Source organism: Lepisosteus oculatus, chromosome 10 (assembly GCF_040954835.1).
Source record: "Lepisosteus oculatus isolate fLepOcu1 chromosome 10, fLepOcu1.hap2, whole genome shotgun sequence".
Lineage (NCBI taxonomy): Eukaryota > Metazoa > Chordata > Actinopteri > Semionotiformes > Lepisosteidae > Lepisosteus > Lepisosteus oculatus.
Genome location: NC_090705.1, coordinates 24,573,665 through 24,596,495, shown reverse-complemented (window position 1 = coordinate 24,596,495; position 22,831 = coordinate 24,573,665). Strand labels below are relative to the sequence as shown.

General features: G+C 36.6%; 1 protein-coding gene across 1 annotated transcript; it reads right to left on the bottom strand.

The window, feature by feature from the left end:
* Positions 1-5,028: 5,028 nt before the first annotated feature.
* LOC102688391 (ATP-binding cassette sub-family A member 13) lies at positions 5,029-16,698 on the bottom strand. The gene is given in 9 exon segments (XM_069195271.1): positions 5,029-5,391; positions 7,338-7,452; positions 8,489-8,771; positions 9,375-9,573; positions 13,667-13,774; positions 13,889-14,028; positions 14,750-14,930; positions 15,035-15,211; positions 16,645-16,698. Coding segments are annotated over 9 exon segments (1,620 nt in total).
* Positions 16,699-22,831: the final 6,133 nt, after the last annotated feature.

Below are 22,831 nucleotides of genomic sequence, written 5' to 3'. Positions count from 1 at the left end.
ACGAAACGGTCTTAATGAATGATATAATGAACGTATGTCCTCTTGATATGTGTAACACTTTGTAACTGACTGAATATATATCTTTTGTATTCTGATAACCCTCTCGATAAGATCTGTTAGGTTTATATGCATATTCTATGTATTAATAAATGTATCCTCGTGTATTAGTACCTGTGTGTGCGTGTTGTTTGAGTTATGTCGCATGGTTGGATTCTAAAGCCATCAAAAGAATCAACTTTGTGATTAACTGCTACAATTAATAATTGTCTCAGTAAATGCCCAAACCCTACAGAACTGGTGCCTTCAGAGAGCCACTTTTCTTACATATTTGGCGTCCCTGAACCGGTTTTCCCTACATTATTTGGTGTCTCTGGGTGGGTTTAATCTACAACCCAAAAGTTTGTAACAGTACGTTGAACAATACTTCGGTTTTGTTGTTTCTTGCGGGAAACAAGACTTCGGCTTTATTGTTCCTTGCATGCAATAAACTCATCTGTTTTACTTCATCTCGGGATCAAGAACCTTATTTCTTCTGTTACAACAGGATCTTGGCCGGTCATCTGTCCTGCCTGTCTGCTGAAACCTCTGCAGTTGGGACACAGTGGAGTGGCTTACCCCATAGTCTCTGGCAATGCTGGCACATGACATGCCTGCCTGCAGCATGCCAATAGCCCTCTCCCTTGCTTCTGGTGACATTCGAAGCATTGTGGAATGCACGGAAAACTGACTGAGGGTGGCCTTTTTCTTACAGTGACCTATGTTTTGAATTAAGGCCTTTTTTAAAGGTGACCTGATCAGGCATTGTTCCACCTGGACCTCTTTGGGTAAAAATGCACCTAACGAGCTTTCTTGTGATTGGCAAGTTGCAATGTCTCACTGCACAAGCTGTATTGCTGGTCAGAGTGCTTAAAACAAATTGACAACTTTTTGTGAAAGTACATTAGCTATACTATTGTATTACCATTCCAGATAATATTCCATTTATTTATTCCATCAGTATATATATATAGTATACTATATATTACATATATTCCCACTTCTTACATATGCTTTCTTTTTTTTGTTTCTGTCACATGTTTGCAGTCTGTGTTTTCTTTACATATTGAAATTTCCAGTTTGTCAATCAACTAAATATTACATTTTGTGTATATATAGAATAACTTTAATATTATAATTCACATCTATACAATTACCATCATTTTATTCTAGCTTTCAAAACATTTAATCCTATGGATTACCTCTAAGGTATGAAATACTGCAAATTTGAACTAAAAATAAATAGTATATCTGAATAAGTTAGATGAGTTCTATATACTGTAAGTAGTTACTGTGCCAGTTTTATCATACAGTCACACTATGGACACATTTCCCATTTAATTCCTTTATTATAAAATAGACAGTTTACCTCAAGGGAAAATAATGAGGATAGCTCATAATTTAATATACCTTTTCTGTTGTTTTCCAAATACATCAGATAATAAGCTCCCTGGCTGAAAGTAGTTGTTGAGAGGAGGCACTACAAGGACAGAGAAGAAATGAGGATTGACATTTTACTACAAAGACTAATAATAATAACTATTATTTATTAAGTGTTTTTCCAAACAATGGGATGCTGTACATGATGATAAAAATAAAAAAATAAACAAAGTAGAAATCTGTTAGACAAATGGACACAGGCCCAAGTGAATACCATACTGTATGTACAGTAAGGTCTAAGTTTAGATTTAAAAAGTTAAAGAATATTCCTGTAGAAGAGTTGCTGGAAGGGCTTACTATAAAAATGGATTAGCGACAGAAAAAGCACAGCCACCAACAGTCTGACATTTAGTCCCAGGTACAATGAGCAAAGGTCCAGCCTCAGCTGAAACAGAGCCTATGGGAAGTAGTGTATACATGAAGGCATTCAGAACTGTATGATGGAACCAGATTATTTAGTTTCAAGGTCTTATATTTAATATGTGACTTTATAAGCGACCAACAAAGAGATTTCAGAGTAGGATTTATACTGTAGGCTGCCAGGGTCTAGTGTGAGTGTAGCAGCAGAGTTTTGGACATATTGCAATTTTCTGAGGAGGGTATTATGGCCTATAGAGCCAAGAGTTGCAGAAATCAAGCCTTTATGTTATAAATGTTTGAATCAAGCCCTGAACATCACACATTGATATAAATATTTTTAAGATGATAAAGATATCTTAATAAGTGAGGTATTTCAGAGCTTGTTGCATAAACCAGATCTCATTTAGGTAATCTGCCTTTAACTACCAATTATTCCATTCCCTACTAATTACTGAATTTGTCTATTTAAAGCCAGAGCCCCCCTCCAATGACACTCCATCATTGTTCTTTTCACCCTCTTTTAGCTTTCACGTTAGTACTTTTTTCTCTGTTCCATTTTTATTTTTTCCCATCTAGTCTGTTCCTGTCTTAGCAGCCTCTCAGGATGGTCATGTCACCCTGTATCCCCATCTTTGGTTGTCATGGCCAGGATTAAACTCCAAATTTGAATTCCCTTTCTTCCTCGGGCCTCAGCAGATGGGTTCTGTTCCAAGACTAAAATACCCGATCATTCTCTTTTTTTTCTTGGAGCTTGGCATAGGATTTTGCTCCGTAGCCGAGGATGCCCAATTCTGTTGACAGGCTGATTCTCCAGGGTAGAGATCTCATGGCTGGATGCTGACCATCCACCCCTCGCCACTGAGGCAGTCTGCTCAGAATCTGATCCAAATCACTCCATTTCCAGGACTCATTCATCACTGCATCTTCTGAACTGGACTCGAGGCCCCTGGTTTCTGACTTGGGGTCCCTGGACTTTGTCTCTGCTGGCCTCCCATCTCTGTGGTTCTGTCCATATCCAGGAGGCAGCTTCTGTCATCCAGGACCCCAGGGCTCTTCCTGTGCAGCCCTACTTCCCTGTTCCTCATCATTCATTCCACTCCAGGATTTCGCTGTGCATTGCACCTTCTGAACTGGACTGTACGGAGGCTCCTGGTCTTCTCCTTAGGATTCCTTGGCTCGAATTCTTTCCCTGTGGTTTCATCTCACATCCAGGAGGCAGCTCTCACTGTCCACTGTCCTTTTGCAGCCCTGCACCTGCACTCTAGCTCTGACTGCTCGTTGTCTCCTGACCTCTTCCCTGGGATCCCAGGACTCTTCCGTGCTGGCCTCCCATCGGAGGTTCCATCCCACATCCAGGAGGCAGTTTCCATCATCCAGGGCTCTGTCTGTGCATTCCCCTCACCTCTGCCCACGGCCCAGTTTTGTTCCGTAGAGTCCTGTCCCTGGGGCTACTTCCTCTCTTGGTTCAGGACTGTTTTCTTTTCTTCACCCTCCTGTCTCTTGGGTTCTTTGGGTTCTTATCTTTTTCTCCTTTTTCCCTAGTCTCCAGTTTCCCAGCAGAGTCTTCTGTTACTTCCTGGAGAGCCAGGCATCCCTTGTGTGCTCAGACTGTTAGCCGGGTCTTGCTGAGGATTCTTGTTCCCAGGCTCTGACTGGGATTGCTTCCTGCAGCTGTGCTGAATGCTAAGAGGGATCTAAGGATGGGTCCTTGCCTTCTGTCTTTTGCAATGTCTCTCCCATTGGGTCCAGAGGATGCATAGATATTTGATTCTGTTTGCACCCAGGCACCTCAGTCAGAGAGAACCTAGGAGACCATGCTGACAGTGCATGCCTGACCTGGTCTCGGAGGAGATCCCCCATAAGGGAATACGCCTTGAATCACCAACTCCTGGACCCTGTGACAGGACCATCTGCCTTCCCAGCTCTATAAAACCTCTCCTCTCAGTAAAGCCCCTAGGGTAAGCTTAGCTGTGACTTTAGGAGACTCCTTTTCTTGTCCTGCACATCAGCCTATGGGTCTCTGGCCTGCACCCCTGGCTACTTGGAGGGCTGCCTCCCAGATCTGTGCAGCCTCCTTTCCTTCTGGCAGCTCGGTAGCCAGTTCCATCCTGGAGTAGAGTATCCCAGATTCTGGTCAGCTGGAAAGAGCAGTCTAAATCGGTGCTGGCACTTTACCATGTCAGCTTCTCTCTTTGGTCAGCACGGATGCAGACAGCTGGCATCTCCCAGACCGCTGCACTACACTTGGTTTCTTTTCTTGCTGACTGGCTGGGGCCTCCCTGCTCTGCCAGCTAGTTCTGTTTTTTTCCAGCCCTGCTGGCCAGTAATTAATTATTCTATTTTCACTTTTCTGTTTTCACCTTTCCCTTTCTCCCGGAGCATCCTAGCCCTCAATCAGTCAGGTTTCCTTGAGTGTTCCACCGCTCTCCGGTCACTTCTGCTTGGGATCTGATGCATCACCACCCTCGCGGCTGTAACTGGCAGTGGCATTACAGCAGCTACACTTTCAAAAACTTTAGGTAGAAATGGTAATGTACTGAAGTTGGTCAGTAGTTCATCTTTATGTCAGAACCCAAGCCAGTTTTCTTTAGTATTGGAGTGATTGATGTAGTCTTTAAAGCAGTAGGGGCAGACCCATGGAAAGCAAACTGTTGATAATATTGAAACTTAAAGGGCAGCTGTCTAGCAGGCAAGCTTTCAGGTAAAAGACAGGGATTGGATCTAGGCAACAAGAAGCTGTTCATAATTTGTGTATGTTGATCTGAATCAGCTGAACTAAATTCAGAAAAATCTGTTACAGAGGGGATGTCAATGGAAAAGAAAATCTGCTAAATACATTTAAAAAATAAAATTTGAAGTATTCATCAACTGGAAGTATCTTTATCTTTAAATAGAGCTTAAGTTTTGTAAAACATTTCAAAACCACATTAAGATATATCACAGCTTTATGTATCCACTGTACACTGTACATGTAGGAAATGTGTTAAAAAGATGTTTTTAATTTTAAAAAAATATTTCCAGAAGAAAAATAAATACTGTGTGTAGTATACTACATACATTAATAATCTTTGTATTCATAGTTTACAAATGGCATGGAATCTACTAAACTTGTTAAATTGCTATATATTTTGATTTGGTCTGATTTGCAATTTGTTGCTGGGAACTAAACAGTTTATATTAACGTCCTAGTTCTTACACATGTTTGATATGACGAAAGACACTCACAATGAGAGTCTGGACAGAGAAGGACAATCGACTCTGGAGTACCACCAGGATCATGAAGGGGAAGAAAGTGATCATGTACAGGATGCTGCCACACATAGCTGCCACATTGGCATTGCTGAAGAAAGCACTAATGAGGTAACTGAACATGATGATCGACACTCTGAAGTCCAGAAGGAAGAGGTATAGGAGGAGGGAATCACTGTGCGGGAGAATCCAACTTATCTTGAAGATGATGACCAGAAGGGCACTGCTGGCTGCCAGAAGGACCATGTTCTCCAGCAGCCATACTATAAGATGGGTGCCTGGCTTGACTCCCATTAGCTCCAAATACTAAGAAAAATCAATTAGATAATACACCCAGTTATTTAAAATAGTACAAGATACACATGTGTCTGCATGTTTGTGGTTATTAAGAGACAATTATAATTAGAAAACATATTACATGATTATCACTATATTACAGAAGCAGGGCTTTAATACCTTTTTGGGGTGGTACTTTATATGTTTTATATGTTTCCACATAAAGTATGCATGCTTATACTATAAACATATGTCATATAGAAATGTAGTTAAAAGTAGCATTGGCCCCTCCAGAGTTCTGCAATTTGATATTCCTTACACTTATATAACGCTTTTCTGGACAAATCACTTTAAATATATTGGGGACTCCCCTCCACCACCAATGAACAGCACCCACCTAGATGATGACGGCAGCCAAAGTGCACCAGTATTCTCACCACACATCAGCTATCAGTGGGGAGGAGAACAGAGTAATGAAACCAATTCATAAATGGGGATAATTAGGAGGCCATGACTGATACAGGCCAGAGAGAAATTTGGCCAGGACATTGGGGTAACACCCCTGCTCTTCTCAAGAAATGCCCTGAGATTTTTAATGACCATGGAGAGTCAGATTATTGGTTTAACATGATAAGGATTGCACCTTTTTACAGTATAGTGTCCCAATCACTGTACTGGGGCATTAGGACACACACAGACTGTAGGATGAGTGCTCCCACTAACATCTCTTCTAGCAGCAATCTTATCTTTCCCAGAATGTCTCCCACCCAGGTGCTGACCAGCCTCACACCTGCTGAGCTTCAGTGGGTTACCAGTTATGAGTTACAGGGTGATATAGCTGCTGGCAATCATTTTGAAAAAGCAGTCCACAATTTATTTATGTAGTTCATATATAATGATAAAGATATATATATATAGGTGAGCTGTGCTGGACCAGCTGGAGGCTGGGGTTTATTTGTTCATTAACTGGAAGTTGAAAGGCACAAGTAGTATACACGTATGGGAGATCATCCTTGACTTGTAGCATGGCAGTGGAGGAACGTCACACATTAACCACCCGTTTACACTCCAACACTGAATATAACTGTATGGGGAATCTTGTGGCAGGTTATGGATGGAACAAACTTAGTGTAAGAGAATCACAATCTTGTCTGTACCTCACTTTGCCTCACTTGTAGCCAAGGCTCAAGAATTTCTTTTAAAATTAACTCCTAACTATACACATGATTTTTTTATGTGATCTGCTGTATTAGATTCAGTGAATAGCCCTAAATAGTTATAAATATTCACTTTGTTCAGGCTTTAAAAGATTTTAAAAGAACCTCAAATGATCCAGTTTTCCCTTAACTCATTCCTTTTTTAATTAATGGCATAAATTTAGTTCAACTTGTCATTTTAGCGATAATTGATTCTGTTTATTATTTCAGGATCCTCTGCTACATTCGAAGTATTTTTAGCAACACAGCTTTATTTTTAACAAAGCAAAACAAAACACATTTCTTATATATTTACCCACATTGAAATTTACAATACTGTATATCTGAGTTTTATTTTTTGTATTCTATATTACTATACAACCTTATCTGCTGAAGCTCAAATGAACAGTTTATATGAGAAGTCTGGCATTTGATGTTGTACTAACGTACTACTGTAAATGTAGGGCCAGTTCCCCCCCCCCCATTTCTGTTACATTAGTTTACTGGCTCAAATAAAAATTAACCCTGAATACAAATAATTTCCTATTAATTAAGAAGTCTTACATTTGATGTGATACGCAGTAACTTAATGTTGTGCACGTGTATTCATGGTTTAATTTTTTTTCTTCTTATGAACAGATATTTTGTAATTTTAAGATAAATCCAATACATCAGTCTTGAATTAAGGAGTTTCTTGCAATGCTCATGGTGTATGTTTCTATTCTAATTAATAATACATATATTATTACATAATACATATATTAAAACAAGATAACTCACCATTTCCAGTTGTAGTTTCCTCTCATAGACAAGTTGTCGAACCATGCTGGCAACTGAGATCATCCAAGCCAGCATCATTAACAATGGGAATAAAAACCCAAGGCTTCCCAGGAATCTGACAAGGACGAACAGGAGAAAAAACAACAAATCATGGAATTTTTACAGGAACAGCTTCTTTTCTTCAGAATGTAAAAGGGAGAGTATGGAATCACTTTTAAAACAAAAATGTAATTAATTTCAAATAGATTTTAGTCTTGATTGTAAATATTCTAAAGAATGGTCACCAAAACAAGGACTACATTTTTTAAACAATCAAATAATTTCAGAAAGATGGTACATCGTCTATTTCTGAAAATTATCCCTTCTCACCCGACTAATTGCCCCTGACGTTCAATCCTGAATTCACACTTCTTAGCATTCCCGTATGTTCTGAAGTCTAACTCAGCAACAAATAAATGTGTTCAACTTCTTTGTACAAGAAGGTTCAATTCCCCCCCCCATTTCTGTTACATTACTATGTGATTTGTTATTGTGATATATTTAATGTATACCTTGATTTTCTGATAATTTAGAGAACATCTGCAAATCTATTTAAATCTACAGTTCTCTATTATGTCTTTATTACATTATTTAAAATTTATTTTTAGTTATTTGTTGATTATTTTAATTATCTTCAAAAAAGGGCCTTAACACCAGAAATACAGTGCAATGCCAGAAACATACTGTAACGCCATGCCCCCTGAGGAATCGGCATTCCACCTCGCATTCCAAAATGTTACCAATTACCCCATTTACTGCTGCCTATTTAATTCTGCTTCACTCTCTCCCCTGTGCTTAGTATTAGGGTTCTTCCTGGCTAGAGCTACTTAGATCCTTGTGATTATTTTACTACTTGATTTTTGGCTTCCTGATCCTGGTTTGTTTTCGACTGCGTCTCCTGGTTTTGGTTTTGGTACGTTGATTCTTGTTCTGGTTTCGACTCTCGGCTTCCTCATGGTTTACGGCTTCATTGTCTGGTTTGTACTTTTGCACCGGCTTGTCTACCTTCGGCTTTTGGATCTCAGATTGTTCTTTCAACTATAGTACATCTCTGGAAATCTCCCTGGTTTTCTGCATAGGGTTCTCACTACTAATTCCTAACACATACTCACTGATGTTGGACATGACATGGGTATGGCATAGCCTGAACAACCGACAGGGGTTCAGTAATGTCCTTCTGAGTCTGAACTGAAATAATTGCCCGTTCAATCATGTCCTGAAGTGGAATGAAGATACGGTTGTATCGGAAGCTGGCCATGGGCACCGTCTTGGGGTGAACTGCCCACACTGGGTTCTGCAGTTGGTCTGTCCTCATGCTGTGGAACACACTGGTCCTGATGGTGTAACTCACATGAGGTGGAAAGTGAACAAGGAGAAGGGGCAGATGATTTGTTGCTCCCAGTAATGTTGAATATCACACCTTTTTAGGAGAAAAAATCATAGCAGTATTATTGAAGTTATCTGTTGAATTTTCAATGAAAAACACACAAGGGAAAGTGGGCTAAGCAATGAAATCCTCATCCTGCAATAAATCCTCATCCTGTAATATACAGTACATGCATTACTACTCTGGAGTATGAATGACAATGTGGCATACAATACTGTATGACAAGCTCAGGCCAAGTTTAAGTCTATCTTGACCCAAGATTTGACCCAGGACAGATTGTGGCTTGGACACCAAAGTTTAATCTCATGACACACTGTGATGTATGGTATGCACAATTTTAAGTATGGATGCATTGCATTATGCAATTTTATTTCTGTGTTTACAATGTGCTGAACTTCTTTACACTGCATGAGTAAGTTGCAATAACCCTCAAAGATTTTACTGAGTTGAAATATGGATCCAGATGCCTCAGCCTTATGACAGCAGCTTCATCTTTTCATTCAAATTGAGGTTATTTTTTATGATTTATATGAGCAGACACATAGGAAATGCTGTGTTTTTTAATGGGAAATATAGTGTGAGTTTCTGGATGGAAAGGTCTATATGACAACACTACTTACTGGAATTATACTTACTAGCTAGGAAGTCATTCTGTTGCAATAATTCTTGTGCTTTTTGTTCCATTTCTTCAAGAGAATCAAATCCATAAAAACGGTCCAGAGATACACAAGCTGAGATGTTTACCATCAGCTCAGACAGCACGTTAATCTTCTCAGTCACTGGACTACTCAATGTCTTGTTTATTGCTTTCTCTAAAAGCAGCATATATTGCAAAGTCATTGTAAAGAAGACCTCCTGAATGAATGATCACTAGTAGTTCCTACTTTTATTACGTCTTATTCCAGCATAATTTGAGTGTTTCTTCAAGGAGATAATGTAAACCCCAGAACATGTTCAGAAAACATATGTTTCTTATCATCACTCCAAGCCCTTTGCAGAGGTGATTTTTTACCCTTTGAAAATGTGTTACTTACATGATAAATTTTCAGTAATTCCATAAGGGTTCGAATAAATAACAATCATAGATTTCGTGTTTTTTTCAGTTATATCTATTCTAGTCTGCATCAGAAAAACGGCTTAGCTATTTTATGTTTATGTTTTTTATTACTGTTATATTATCTAGAGTTTGCTGTTAACATTTGAAATTCTCAGTAATCAGAGGAAGATATGCAGGGGCACAACAATATAAAGCCTATAAAATAGACAAGAAAATAAAATGTAAAACCAGACTATTAAAAGAAAATTAAAAAAAAAAGCTTCTTCCTTTATGGTCTGTTTAATTATCAATTTTACCACTAATTATTTGAAGGAAAAGTAATTGTTTTATTGATGCACTAAACATGTTTTGCCTCACATAAAAATTAAAACATATTCTAATCAGGGCCAATGATGTTTAGCTTTTAAAGCTTAATCAAATTAGACCTGAGGTTTTTCACAATCCTTTGCAAAACTAGTGGTTCCAACTATAACTACCAGATATTATGTCTTTAAATAATTCATCTTCAAGATCAGAGTTACTTAAAAATAAACTTTTTGCCAAATTAATATATATATAAATTAATAAGACACAAATTATAAGAAAATGTTTCGAAGTGCATATTTTGTATGTGACAACATTGTTCTCAAAGTTCTCATTTTCACAATTATATTATATTCACAATTGCATTTATAAGACAAGTTATAACGCAGGTTGTATACACAGGATTTAAATTAGTAATTAGCTTGTTTTGAGATATAATTACTGTATACTAAATTGTGATACAAAGTTACACATTTTATAACAAGCCAACCATGTTACTACAATTGCTATCAACATCACCACCACCACCACCACCAACAACAACAACAACAATAAAACTAATAATAACAATTACCATAATCCTGAAGTTCTGCAGCCAGTATATCCAAATCAATTTTGAAATGGCTTTGAACAAAGTTCTGAACACAAATATATTGAAAGGCTCCCTGTAAGAAAGCTTAATATATAAGTTCCAGTTCCTTACATTGGTAGAAGATCCCTTTGTTGTAATCAAACAAAAGAAAAACAAATTAGTACAGAAATTAGCATTGCTAAGACAATGACAGTTTACAATTTCACATAATTCTGGTCTGCAATTTTATAAAGAATAGATCTCTTTACAATTCACACTGCTGTAGAAATCACATCATGTATTAATTTATAATGCTATTAATGTATTTATTGAATATATTTTTTAGTTTAAAGTGAAATTTGGGATAAAGACAGACTCCAATTCTCCCAAAAAACTGATAAATTTGAATGTCTAGTCCAATAAATTCCAGCATTAACAAGTGACCCCTTTGTTTTTTTCTTCTTGTCAGCCAGTAGCCCCTGTAACCATGCAGACTTAGGACAACATTCTGAAATCCATGTTAATTTTAAGTTTTTGACTTCCATCACTATCAAATTATTTTTGTTAGGGGGTTCAAAAATAATGCATCTAAGAAATGAGAAAGCAGATTAATCAATAATTTCAGTAATTAAATTAATAATCATAATCCCCGAATTCCCCAAAACCAGGATAATACCCACGTGGTTGGTACAATTAGAGGCACCTGGGGTCTTTGTTCTCTGGCACAGCTTTGTTTAAAGAGTAATAACTCAGGCATACATTATCAACAAATATTTATTGATAATGGAAATAGCAGACTAAACAACACACAACATAAACATACAAAAGTCAAATTCCATTATTTACAAACAAGGCATCCCAGAGGCCTACATCCAGATTACCCAGATAAACCCAAGACTACTACAGGTACCTAGTATTCAAATCCTCAATACCACCTACACAGATCCACAGCATAGATAAAGCTGTTTTATAAACCAACAGAATACGACCTACAGTTAAATCTCTTGCTACATTTATTGTGATACAATGCAGGGAGTGTCTGGTGTGGGGAGCGGAGCCCTGGATTAAGGGAGACGCGTTGCCACGGTAACCACCCCTGATGTGAATAAGTAAATGAATGGCAGGTGTAGAAGTGGTTTAAAACTAGCCTGAATAGTTACTAAAAGGACGAAAGATCCATATTCTTTATACTGCTTGTGTTGCTGATGCAGATAGTTGTATGAGGTGAGACTAGATAGTTCATCGGTACTGCAGATAGAAGTAAGTTCTTAGGGAGGCTTGTCTTCCATGCTCTTTGGCAAAAAAAAACTGTTCATCTCTGTTGCAGATGATCTCTAAATTTGCAGTGCAGATTTAAGAGCTCTTCCTCTGCTCTTTCAGTGTTTCATAACTCACCCTGTCCTCTAGTGTAGACAGGGTGTCACAAGGGCTCTAGTCTGACCACTCACAATCTTGTGACCAAGGGGCTCAGACTACAGTCAGAAACATTGTTGGTATCGCTGGCTCTGTGAAGGCTGTTTTTGCTGCTGCTGTCCACTGTGGTTCCTCTCTGCTGTAGGCCTTCAGTCTCTGGCATGTTGTTAAAACCAGGTGAAGGTGAGAAAGAGAAAGGTTCAGCCCTAGCTGTTGTCGCTTCAGTTGTTGAGAGGTGTTGCTGTAGAGGTGGTGGCTTATGCTGGTCTCTGTCCTGAGCAGTGGGCCGCTGAGTACCACTAAACTTTAAGGTTTACTTTGATTTACCTTAGTTAATTAAGTTCATGGTAAATCATTAAGAGTGTCACCAACAGTATAGGAACACAACTTAAAAACAGGCAGGTATGGAGAGAGGAAAAGGAGAGAGACGAGAGGAGAAAGAAGGACAGAAGGTGAGATGTCCTTGTCAAAACCATCCATAAAGACAAGATTTAAGTTAAGTATTTGAACCTTGTTAAGAGAGCATTGTGCTTGAAACTCTGTTCAAGAACTGGGTATTGTTCTACCCCATAACTCTGAACACTATCAGAGACTATCAATGTTATCCAGAGGCAAAACAGTTCTGTCCTGGTAAGTGGACAATCCAATTTCTCTTTCTCTATTTCTAGGCTCACACAACTCTACCTTTTTGCATTCACTGAAACATCTGTCTGTTCTTCTAAGCTACCAATCTCTCCTCTGATTTCACAGTCTTTATATCTGCCTTTCCAAATTTAAAGAACAGTTATCTAATTTATTCTCTAGCCTTTTAAGAAGCTGTATAAGAATATCCATATCATTTTTTAAATTAAAATAGAAACTTTATGTCTCTCTCCATTTCCTCCTCTGTACCTGGCTGATTTTATGCAGTGCTCCTGTATTAATGATTTATCAAGAACTGAATTAACTAAGGCAAACCAAGGTAAACCTTAGGATTGCTTTGATCAGTGAATCTCAGACACCTACACCTCAGCAAAAACATCCTTGCTTTGAAGCTCCCAAGATCTGGAAATTTTGACACTAGCAAGATGCTGAACCTTCTCCTTACATTATAACACTTCAATAGCAACTTCCCAATCGTATAACCATAGCACTATGATGTTTTAATTATTACCATTATCTTAAGTTTATTCATGTCTATCTGTTCTCTTAATTTAGTAACTTCTTTCCTTTGTACTTACAATTTATTTTGCATTTGGGCATATGGGATTCACCTCACACCTTGGTCAAGATTCCCCTTATGTGCTAGCGTCAGCTACAAATGTATAATTGCTTGAGGAAAAGCTGTGGGTCTTTGAACAAACCTGCTTATGTTGTAAAATGGATGGGTGAATAACTAGCAACCAAAGGCCAAGCCAGGTACAAGACAGGTCAAATGACAAACTCTTCTGTTCTTTCCATAATCCTTGAATGTTATACTTTGAATGCAGAGCACAATTCTGTGTTTTTCTTACTACCGAAAGCAATTGTATAAATATGTTAAAAGCACTTTTTTTTGTAAACCAATGTATTTTGCTTACCTGAAATTGGTTGATGATAAAGATGCTCTCTTTCTTTCCCAATTTGTTTTTCCCACTTTCTTCTGCATAGAGTTTCAGTTTTTGGATATGTTCAAAAGTAGAGTTAGCCTACCACAAATATAAGATTGATTATTTAATTGCTATGATATTAATAACAAAAATATGTTTGTCTTAGATGTACACAAATACGCAAATAGAGTTCCTATTAAAATGATCACCTACCTTTTGAAGAATTTGTAGTGTCTCAGCAATCTGTGGGTAATACAGAATTTTGCCCTGTACCAAAGGCTTGAGGATGGTCCACAGAATAGCTCCATTTGGAGACTGCAGGATTTCCTGATAAAATGCCAGACAAAAGGCAGCTAGGACAAAAAAGAAAGGAAACCAAGGATAACATGAATTGGTGAACTTCAGAGTCCCTGCTAATGAGAAAAAGAACTACAATGAAGAAACTTTTTATGCAGACAAGAAAGTTTCATTATTGTCTTGTTTGCAGTATAAATGCATTGTTTTAGTGCAAACCCATGCAGGATATGAGATGTTTTATATTAGTTCAGTAATATAAAGTAATATTGTGGATTGCCCTGGATATTGTTGATTATTGGACATTTTATCCAATAATTAATTCTGTCACTATTTCAAAGTTGTTATTGGCCTCATAACCAATTTATTGATTTGCTAATTGTCTGATTTTCATGGAGTGTTCCGTGGTCTTCATTGTTAACTCTTTCAAAATTCACTACTTTACTGACGGACCTTACAGAGACAAGGATATTTCTGTAGTTTTCTTTCATATTAGCTACTTATTCTTCCTTTGTTGTTTAGAATGTGTGCAATAGGTTGTGTAAATAAGAAATATTAACTGCTACTCAAAGTATAATGACATCAGGCATTCAGACTAAAAACTATAAAAACATTTGGAAAGGGCTTATTACCTTTGCAAGACTCTACTGTACAGTACTGTACTGGTTTATCTGAGATCATGTTTCAGACAGAAAATCCTGTGCCGGGTTCTCTTTTCTAGTTGTTCAAGTTCCTATCAGTATGTGGCAAAGCTGGATTATGAATATAAAAGTCACTTACAAGAATTAGGGGGAATTCCATACTTCTGAATATCATCCAAGGATAGTTCAGTAATCTGAGGCAGCTCTGCGAGCACAATACTTTCAGAAAGCATGGAAGGCACTTCTTGCTTGCAAACCATGCTGGATATTGTGTGCCAAGAGCTAGAGGAAGATGGTTTTAATCTACTGCCTGCCAATGCCTGAAATACAAGTAAGCAATAAATACTTACCAAGTCTAGGAAATGAATATCATAATTATAAAAAAATATTAGATTATTGAGGTTATTAATGTAAATTATTGTACCTCTTGGAACTGTTGTATACCAGGCAATTCCAAATTTGTCAATGATGTAAGCAACCCTGGAAGGCGGTGTAGGATTGGACGAGCTTTAGTGGTAAGTTCAGTGATACTAGAAAACATTTCCAACACATGGCTCATGATCTGCTTGACTTCAACTGGCATGAATACTGGAACAAAGGCCTGGTGTGAAAAAACAAAAAACAAAATAAGAACTCCTTTGAGCATGGATGTATGGAACATAATTCAGGGATCATGAATTTTTTAACAATCTGTTATGTTTGACATGAGGATTTCATATACATGAAGAAGACACAGACAAAACAAAATGCAGTGGTGTGAAAGGTACAAAGAAACCTTTCTTCTAGGTAGTTGCTTGCCAGAAGTGATGATTAATTGCAATTGAATTGCACTGATCCCAATCACTCTTATTGAAATTTAACATTTTAATAACAGAGTACTTTGGATTAAGACATCAATCCAAAAATGAGTCCTGTACAGTACCTTATAGATTATGCTTTGTATATCAAGGTGTTAAATAAGTGATAAGATGAGAAAGTACAGGTCGTCTGAAGACAGTGAACACAGTTCTTGAACACTGTGTGAGATATTTCTGTTCTTGGCAAAGGACAACAGCAATCTAAGTGAGTTTTCATCACAACTCCCAGCCAGAGAGATTGCAAGAGTATTTGTCATAATCTAAAGAAAGATGAAGGTTAGTCGGATCAATATTTTATGATTCTTTACTCTTTAAAAACATCAACATAGTGCAAAGAAAAATCCGTATTATAAAATCTAGGAGGAGATCTGTAACATCTCAATAATTGCTTCACAAAAGATGACTAATGCATACATTTATAGATAAATAAAAGAAAACCATTAAAGTCAGTCAGAAATTTAACTCTGGAATTAAATTAAACTAACTTAAATTAAACTAAATTTGCACCTTTATATCATTCGAATGATAGTTTTTTTCTGCTGTAAAACTTAGATTATTAACTGCTGAGTAATTTTAAAGCTAAAAACCTGCTCTAACCTGCTGTATATATAATGGATGCAGCAAATGCATGAAAAAATTATAAAGGGACATAAAGACACCTGAAAGGGAGCAATATAACTGTTACTACCTTGAGTGCACAAGCTGCTCATATCTTTGATACTGAGATATTTGCTGTCAAGATGTTTTCAATGGTTTCAAAGGACAAGCTTGTCATGTTCCAAAGATGCAATTTGAACTTGCTCATATTCTGTATACAATCTCCTAAATTAAAATCTGGAAACAGAAACAACTTTATTGTGCACAACTTTAACAGTTGTTAAAATGTTGTTGTTGCTGTTATTGTCATTATTATTTTTACCATTCTGGTAAAATACAAAAAAATATCAAAGCCTAAAGAAATTAAGGTGCAAAATGTACAGTATGTATATAACAAAGTATGAAATACTGTACTTATCATGAACTTTGGGTATTGATACTGTAGATGTTTTTCAGCTATTACCCAGATATACAGTATGTTTCACAGTGGTTACTGAGTTCCAGATTTTCAGCCTTTGCCACCCTATGTCTTTCACCTTGTTCTGAGAATGTAGTTGCCTGTGCAGGTACAGTACTGTACATGTGCAGCCTGGGCGGTGTCAATCCATTCTTCTGGTATGTTCTTTGCAAGCATTATTGGTATGAATATTAATTAGCTTCTTCTTCTTCTTCTTTTTCACAGCCTTAGTCCCAGACTGTCCTGGGGTCAGCTGCTTTGGTTGCTCTTCTCCATTTGTCTCTGTCGAGCACATCTTCCTCACTCACTTCACATACCTCCATATCTTTTCTCACACAATCTATCCATCTCTTTCTAGGCCTGCCTCTTCCTCTTTTACCTTCCACCTCAAATTCCATTACCCTCTTTGTTACTTCCTCAACGTCCCTCCTCATGATATGTCCATACCACCGTAACCTCGCCTCTCGCATCTTCTCAACCACATCCACCACCCTACATCGTCTACGGATTTCTTCATTTCTGATCTTATCCTTCATTGAAATCTGCAGAATCCATCTCAACATCCTCATTTCAGTTCTTCTCATCAAGTTCTTTACCCTCTTTCCAACTGCCAAGCATTCAGCTCCATATAGTAGTACAGGTCTAATCACAGTATTGTACATTTTGCACTTTAACTTTCTGGGAATTTTCCTGTCACAGATTATTCCAGTTATTTCTCTCCACTTGTTCCATCCAGCTTTCACTTTTTGTTTTACTGCCTCCAGTGTTTCTCCTCCCTTTACCAGTTTTGATCCAAGGTATTTAAAGTCATCGACTTGTTTCAGTTTTCCTCCATTTGTCTCCTCAACATTGGTCATAGTATCTCTTCTTCTCTCCATTACCATTATTTCAGATTTTTCTGCATTCATTTTCAGTCCATCCTTTTCCAGACTCCTCTGCCATTTGAACACTTTCTCCTGTAGTTCTACTTCTGAGTCTGCCATCAGTGCCACATCATCAGCAAAGATGAGTTCCCAAGGCACTTCTGTTCTTACCTCCTCTGTCAGTGTGTCAATAATGTTTATGAAAAGGAAAGGACTTAGTGCTGATCCTTGGTGTACTCCAACTGTGATTTCAAACTCTTTTGTCTCTCCCTGTTGTGTTATCATCTTCGTAGTTGCATCTCTATAGGTTGCTTGAACTAACTTCACCATGCTTTCTGGTACTCCTTTCTTCCTCAAGCACCAATACAATATTAATTAGCTTCTGCCAAGTCATAACAACAAAGGGGTTTGCTGGATCTGTTTAAAATTACTTTTAATTCTTCTTCTAATTCTGTTTTCATATTAAACATTTCAGCAAAAAAAATGCTATTGTTTAAATATTCAAAACCTTTTTGGACCTCAAGATTTTAGCATTGTGGTTACAATACATTCAGCTGAAGAAATACTTTTTTTTGTCTGAAACATTGATTTTGTTTTTAAAGATGTATACTTCTATTAATTAAATTCATATCCTAAATTAATGCTTTTGTTCATTTCTTATCTCTATTGGTTTTATGACAGTGTTCAAAAGACAAGCATTTTTTGCTTTTATATCTTGTTTAGCATTTGCATTGGTGGCATGCCATTTCAATACATACTGTATAGTATGCAGTTTTTTAAAAACATATCCTTGCAAATTTAAATTAATTCCTACCATATTTTATGATATTTAAAATACAGTTTTTTTATATTAAATGGTTTGTGAGAAATGAGTCAAATGCTTTGTACACTCTATTATGCACCTTTTTTTGTGTTTTAAAAACTTTTTGTAGGGATTTCTTTAGACACCATTGACACATTAAAAATAACAGATTACATTTGGATTATTAAGTCTTATTCAGAGATAAGTGTCCCATAGGATTCATAAGTAAAACCTTTGAAACATATTTGAACAAGAGACAAATCAGCCTTAAGCACGCTGAAATGAATTAAGTTTTAAAATAATATCTTGGCACATTCCATTACTATGCAGGATTTGTAACAAGCTGAAAGGGAATAAAAGATAAAACATACCACTAAGGTTTTTTATCTTGTTGAGAAGCTGTTTGAAAGTATTTTCAGGGAAATATTCTTCAAGAAACGTATTGAACCTATAAGCCCAAAGGGAAAAAAGGAAATAGCATACCATTCTTTTCTTATGTACTATATGAATAATCATTGCAGGCCTAAACATTTGTAAAATCAAATGAGGAAGGTAAAGAAAACAGATTTTTTCACATCAATCACTGACTTAATCCTCTGAATTCCATGTTTTCAATATCTAAAAGTCCTTAAAATCAGTAAAATTTCTTACACAAATGAAATGCAAATACTTTAACACCAAATAAAGTTGATTAATCAATTAATGTAGGCACATCATGTAAATATTTTTTTTACTATATTTACTATAAACATTTAAAAACAAAGTGTTTTTAGTTGTGTCTATAAATGATACCTAACATTTGCATTATAGTATACAAACAATTAAATGTACTGTATAAACACAGTACTATTTTAAAGTAGATGTGATATGGTTAACTCACCTCTGCATATGTTGAATTGTATGTTGAATTGTCTTTTCAGGAGACAGGGGGCATTTGCAATTGGTGAAGTTACTAAGATTGCTAACAATTTGCTCCGCTGATTGTGATAATTCTAAGCTTAAATTAATAAAACTGTTGCAACTCATATGAATAGAATCTGGCCATATGGATGTTGATCCCTAGACAAACAGGACATTGATGCACAAAACTGCATAAGAACATTGAAAAAGGTATGGGAAACAGTTGTGCATTAAGTAAATCTCAGTTTTTGTAATGCAGCAATCTCAGAACCTGATAAAAATTCCTCTTATAACACTGCCTAAAGTAACAGATAATACACAACACTGGCTTTTACTGTACCATAAATGGATGCATTTATTTATAATGTATCTTGCACAACTAACACATAGACATAAGATCTGTTGGTGTCAACAAACTAGATGCATTGTTCATAGTATTGTATGAACTGTGCTCTTGTACATGACATTAGTTGATTAATGGAGTTAATAACAGAAGTGTGAGAGGAAGGTTGGATCATACAATTGCTCACACTTCCAGTTGCCTCCGTCTACAAGTCTCTCACCCAGGTCTTCCCTTCACATACTGTATTTCTCTTGTAGCCTCCCCCCCACCTCACCATTTAAACCCTTGCTGCAAACTTGCAATAGTGAAGGGGTTATTTGGCAACTTAGTTTCTCATCTATTTATTAAATTCTTTATACATAATTCAGCTCTCTGTCGCATTCATTGGGATTGGACAGGAATCCTTAATTATTATTGTAGCAGCACGGCATACAGTATTATTACACTACGAATTTCTAATAATCTTTCTATTGCGTTGACAAATATGTATCACAGATAAGAACAAAGTAAAACTGTGTTCATTTTGAAACACCCTAAATAGATAAAGTATAATGCAGCCTGGCACCCTTCAGTTAGCTATTTCCCTTCTGCCCAAGACAATGGGCCAAAGGTCATTGTCCATCACCCAAAGTATGATCAACCAATGAGGGACCTGGAGTCTGGATACTAGGACTAGACTGTACCTGACAACATCCTAACCAATCATCCACTGTGATTTCCTGCTTTATGAAGGTAATACATGACTTACGTTGTCGGTTACCTCACTGGCTTCTCTTTTCTCTCCATCTAAATTGGAACTCTGAGTTTCTCAACCATGTGACTGCAAGCAGTCCAAATCAGATTTTAAACTTTATCCCAATACACCAGGCCGAGAGAGTAAGTCAGTAAAGAGCAGAATTCTGCCCAAAATATCCTTTCTGCAACAGTAGAAATAGTGTGTTTTGCAAACAAATTTGTTATTTTTGATCAACGAAATTAAGATAGTTGGAATCTTTTTGTTAACATTCTGTGTATCTTAGCATATTCAGTAAAAATTTATAGCCGGGATGAACCTAGTTTCTCCCACTCATTTACTTGTGGCGGGACCAAACAAATGACTGTGCACAGCCTATTGTCAATGTCAAAGATTATCAAGACAATAACTTCTTTGGATAACTGTCCTCAGCACTGCTAGGCAAAGCTCCCCTTTTCTCTGTCTATACCAGGACATTGTCAGAACAGAACAAATGAGCTGAAGAAACAACTACGAGAACACTGCTCTTTTCAGTTTGGCCAAACGATCTTAATTCACATTAAAATTCTTAAGAGTTAAACTATTATTCTAAACATGTTAAGTAAAATTTAGAAAATAACTGAATATTTCATTGTCTTTGAGAATATAAAAGTGTATGCATAAAAGTATTAGAAATAAATTCTTATGTTAGACCATGTTATAGTTGATATTTTAACTCTGATGTTAACTCTTCTCTTTGTTATGCCTTAGTGAACAATCAACCTTTTATATTACAGCAGATCAATTCACAAATATATTCTATATATTAAAAATAAGTTTTTGTGTTATATCAATAAATTGTATACTGTATATTTATAATCCATGTGTGAATATTGTGTATGGAATTAAAAGTGATTCCCAATAGTCATCAAAGCTCCCAATTTCTAAAATATCACAGTAATATAAAAAATATTGCATTATTACATGTTTTTTGCTTAGCGGATGCAGTTAACTACAAAAACTTACTATGTGCAGTACCTTGCAAAAGTATTCCACCCCTTCCAATGATGCCCCATTTTGTTGAGTTACAAAAGAAATATACACATTTTTAAAGTGAATATTTTTATAAAAACTGAATGCTCTAACTGCTTTTATGGGTGAAAGAGATTAAACAAATTAAACAAATCTGCAAAGTAAAAACTAAAATATGTTGATTACATAAGTATTGACCTCCCTGAGTCAGTACTTAGTGGAAGCACCTTTGGCAGCAGTTACAGCTTTGGAAAACCAAAGCACATGGCCAAATCAATTCTCTGGAGTGGCTTAACAAGAATACAGAGGATGTTTTCTGGTGCAGTCAAAATCTTGTTTTGAATCCAATAAAAAAATCTATGAGAAAACTCAAAATATTGATTTAATAAAATGTGTATACCTAATTTATAACATCATTGGAAGGGGGTAAATACTTTTGCAAGGCAAGATCATGTAAATACAGTAAGATTAATTACTTAAATGACAATAGAGCTAGCATTAGATAGAAGTGCAATACATTCTGTATACTATGCTAGGCTAATGACAGTAAAAATGTACACAATACTGTACACAGAGTGGATTTTAATAACAACCTGATGTGATTTATTCCACATGTAAAGTGCATTGCACAAATCATATAGCTGATTAGAACATTAGTCAATATGGTGCAGGAAAGAGTGTAGAATGCAAAAATTGAGAAAAGTGATCAGATCAGACATGTAGATGATTTGATTGCTACTTACTGTACGTACATCATTATTGAAGTACATTCAACATTTTTTAATTAATCATTTCAATATGTATTTTTAACTGGATAAATTATCCAGTCATTTATTTACTTATTTTTGGCTGGGAATAAACTCAGAAAAAATGTTTTTAAATACATTTAGAATCTCTAGTTATTATTTTTGTTATAAACAACTGATTTGGGATTAATGAGTTTCTTTCACACAGTAAACATATAGTCAGACTCTGCCAACCCACCCACCTTTGAGCCAATTGTCTTTTAACACATCAATGGCAAAATGGCCCCATAATGCAGGTTCAGTGCCAATTGGAGCACAGTTGTGTTCCTCACTGACAGCACTGCATACCTGCAAGTGCTTGGGAGGCAACAATGGTCACTGTGTCACTGAGTCCGCTCCAGGGAAACTGGCAGGTGGGAAGTTTCACTAAGAGAGTACACCTGTCAAATATTAATGCAGGTATCCCAAATTGAGCTCAAAGAGAACAGAGACCTGTCATGGAGAACACTGCCTTGATCTTGATTTCAGTTTAATTGCAGACCATAAGCGGGGCCTGACAGTCTTTCTGGATATTAGTATACATACAGAAAACAAGACTTGACACATGGTCCTAGTATTTAATCTGCACCTGAACAAGATCTTACTGATTGAGCTACATACAGTAGAATGTCCCAATGTCTGTTTTTAGGAGTTAACCAAAGACTGCAAAGTGTGCACTTGTAAGATAAGAAGAAAATCAAATTGGGAATGCTCACAAAAAATAAAATGTTGTTAGCACTGACTCTGTAGTAAAAATCCTATATTTACCATCCCATTTGCATTTGCAATGTGTATTTATTTTGACAATTGGACATAAAATGTCAAAAATCATTGTCTACAGCTGCACTGTACTCTGCTGAGAAGAATTATTTT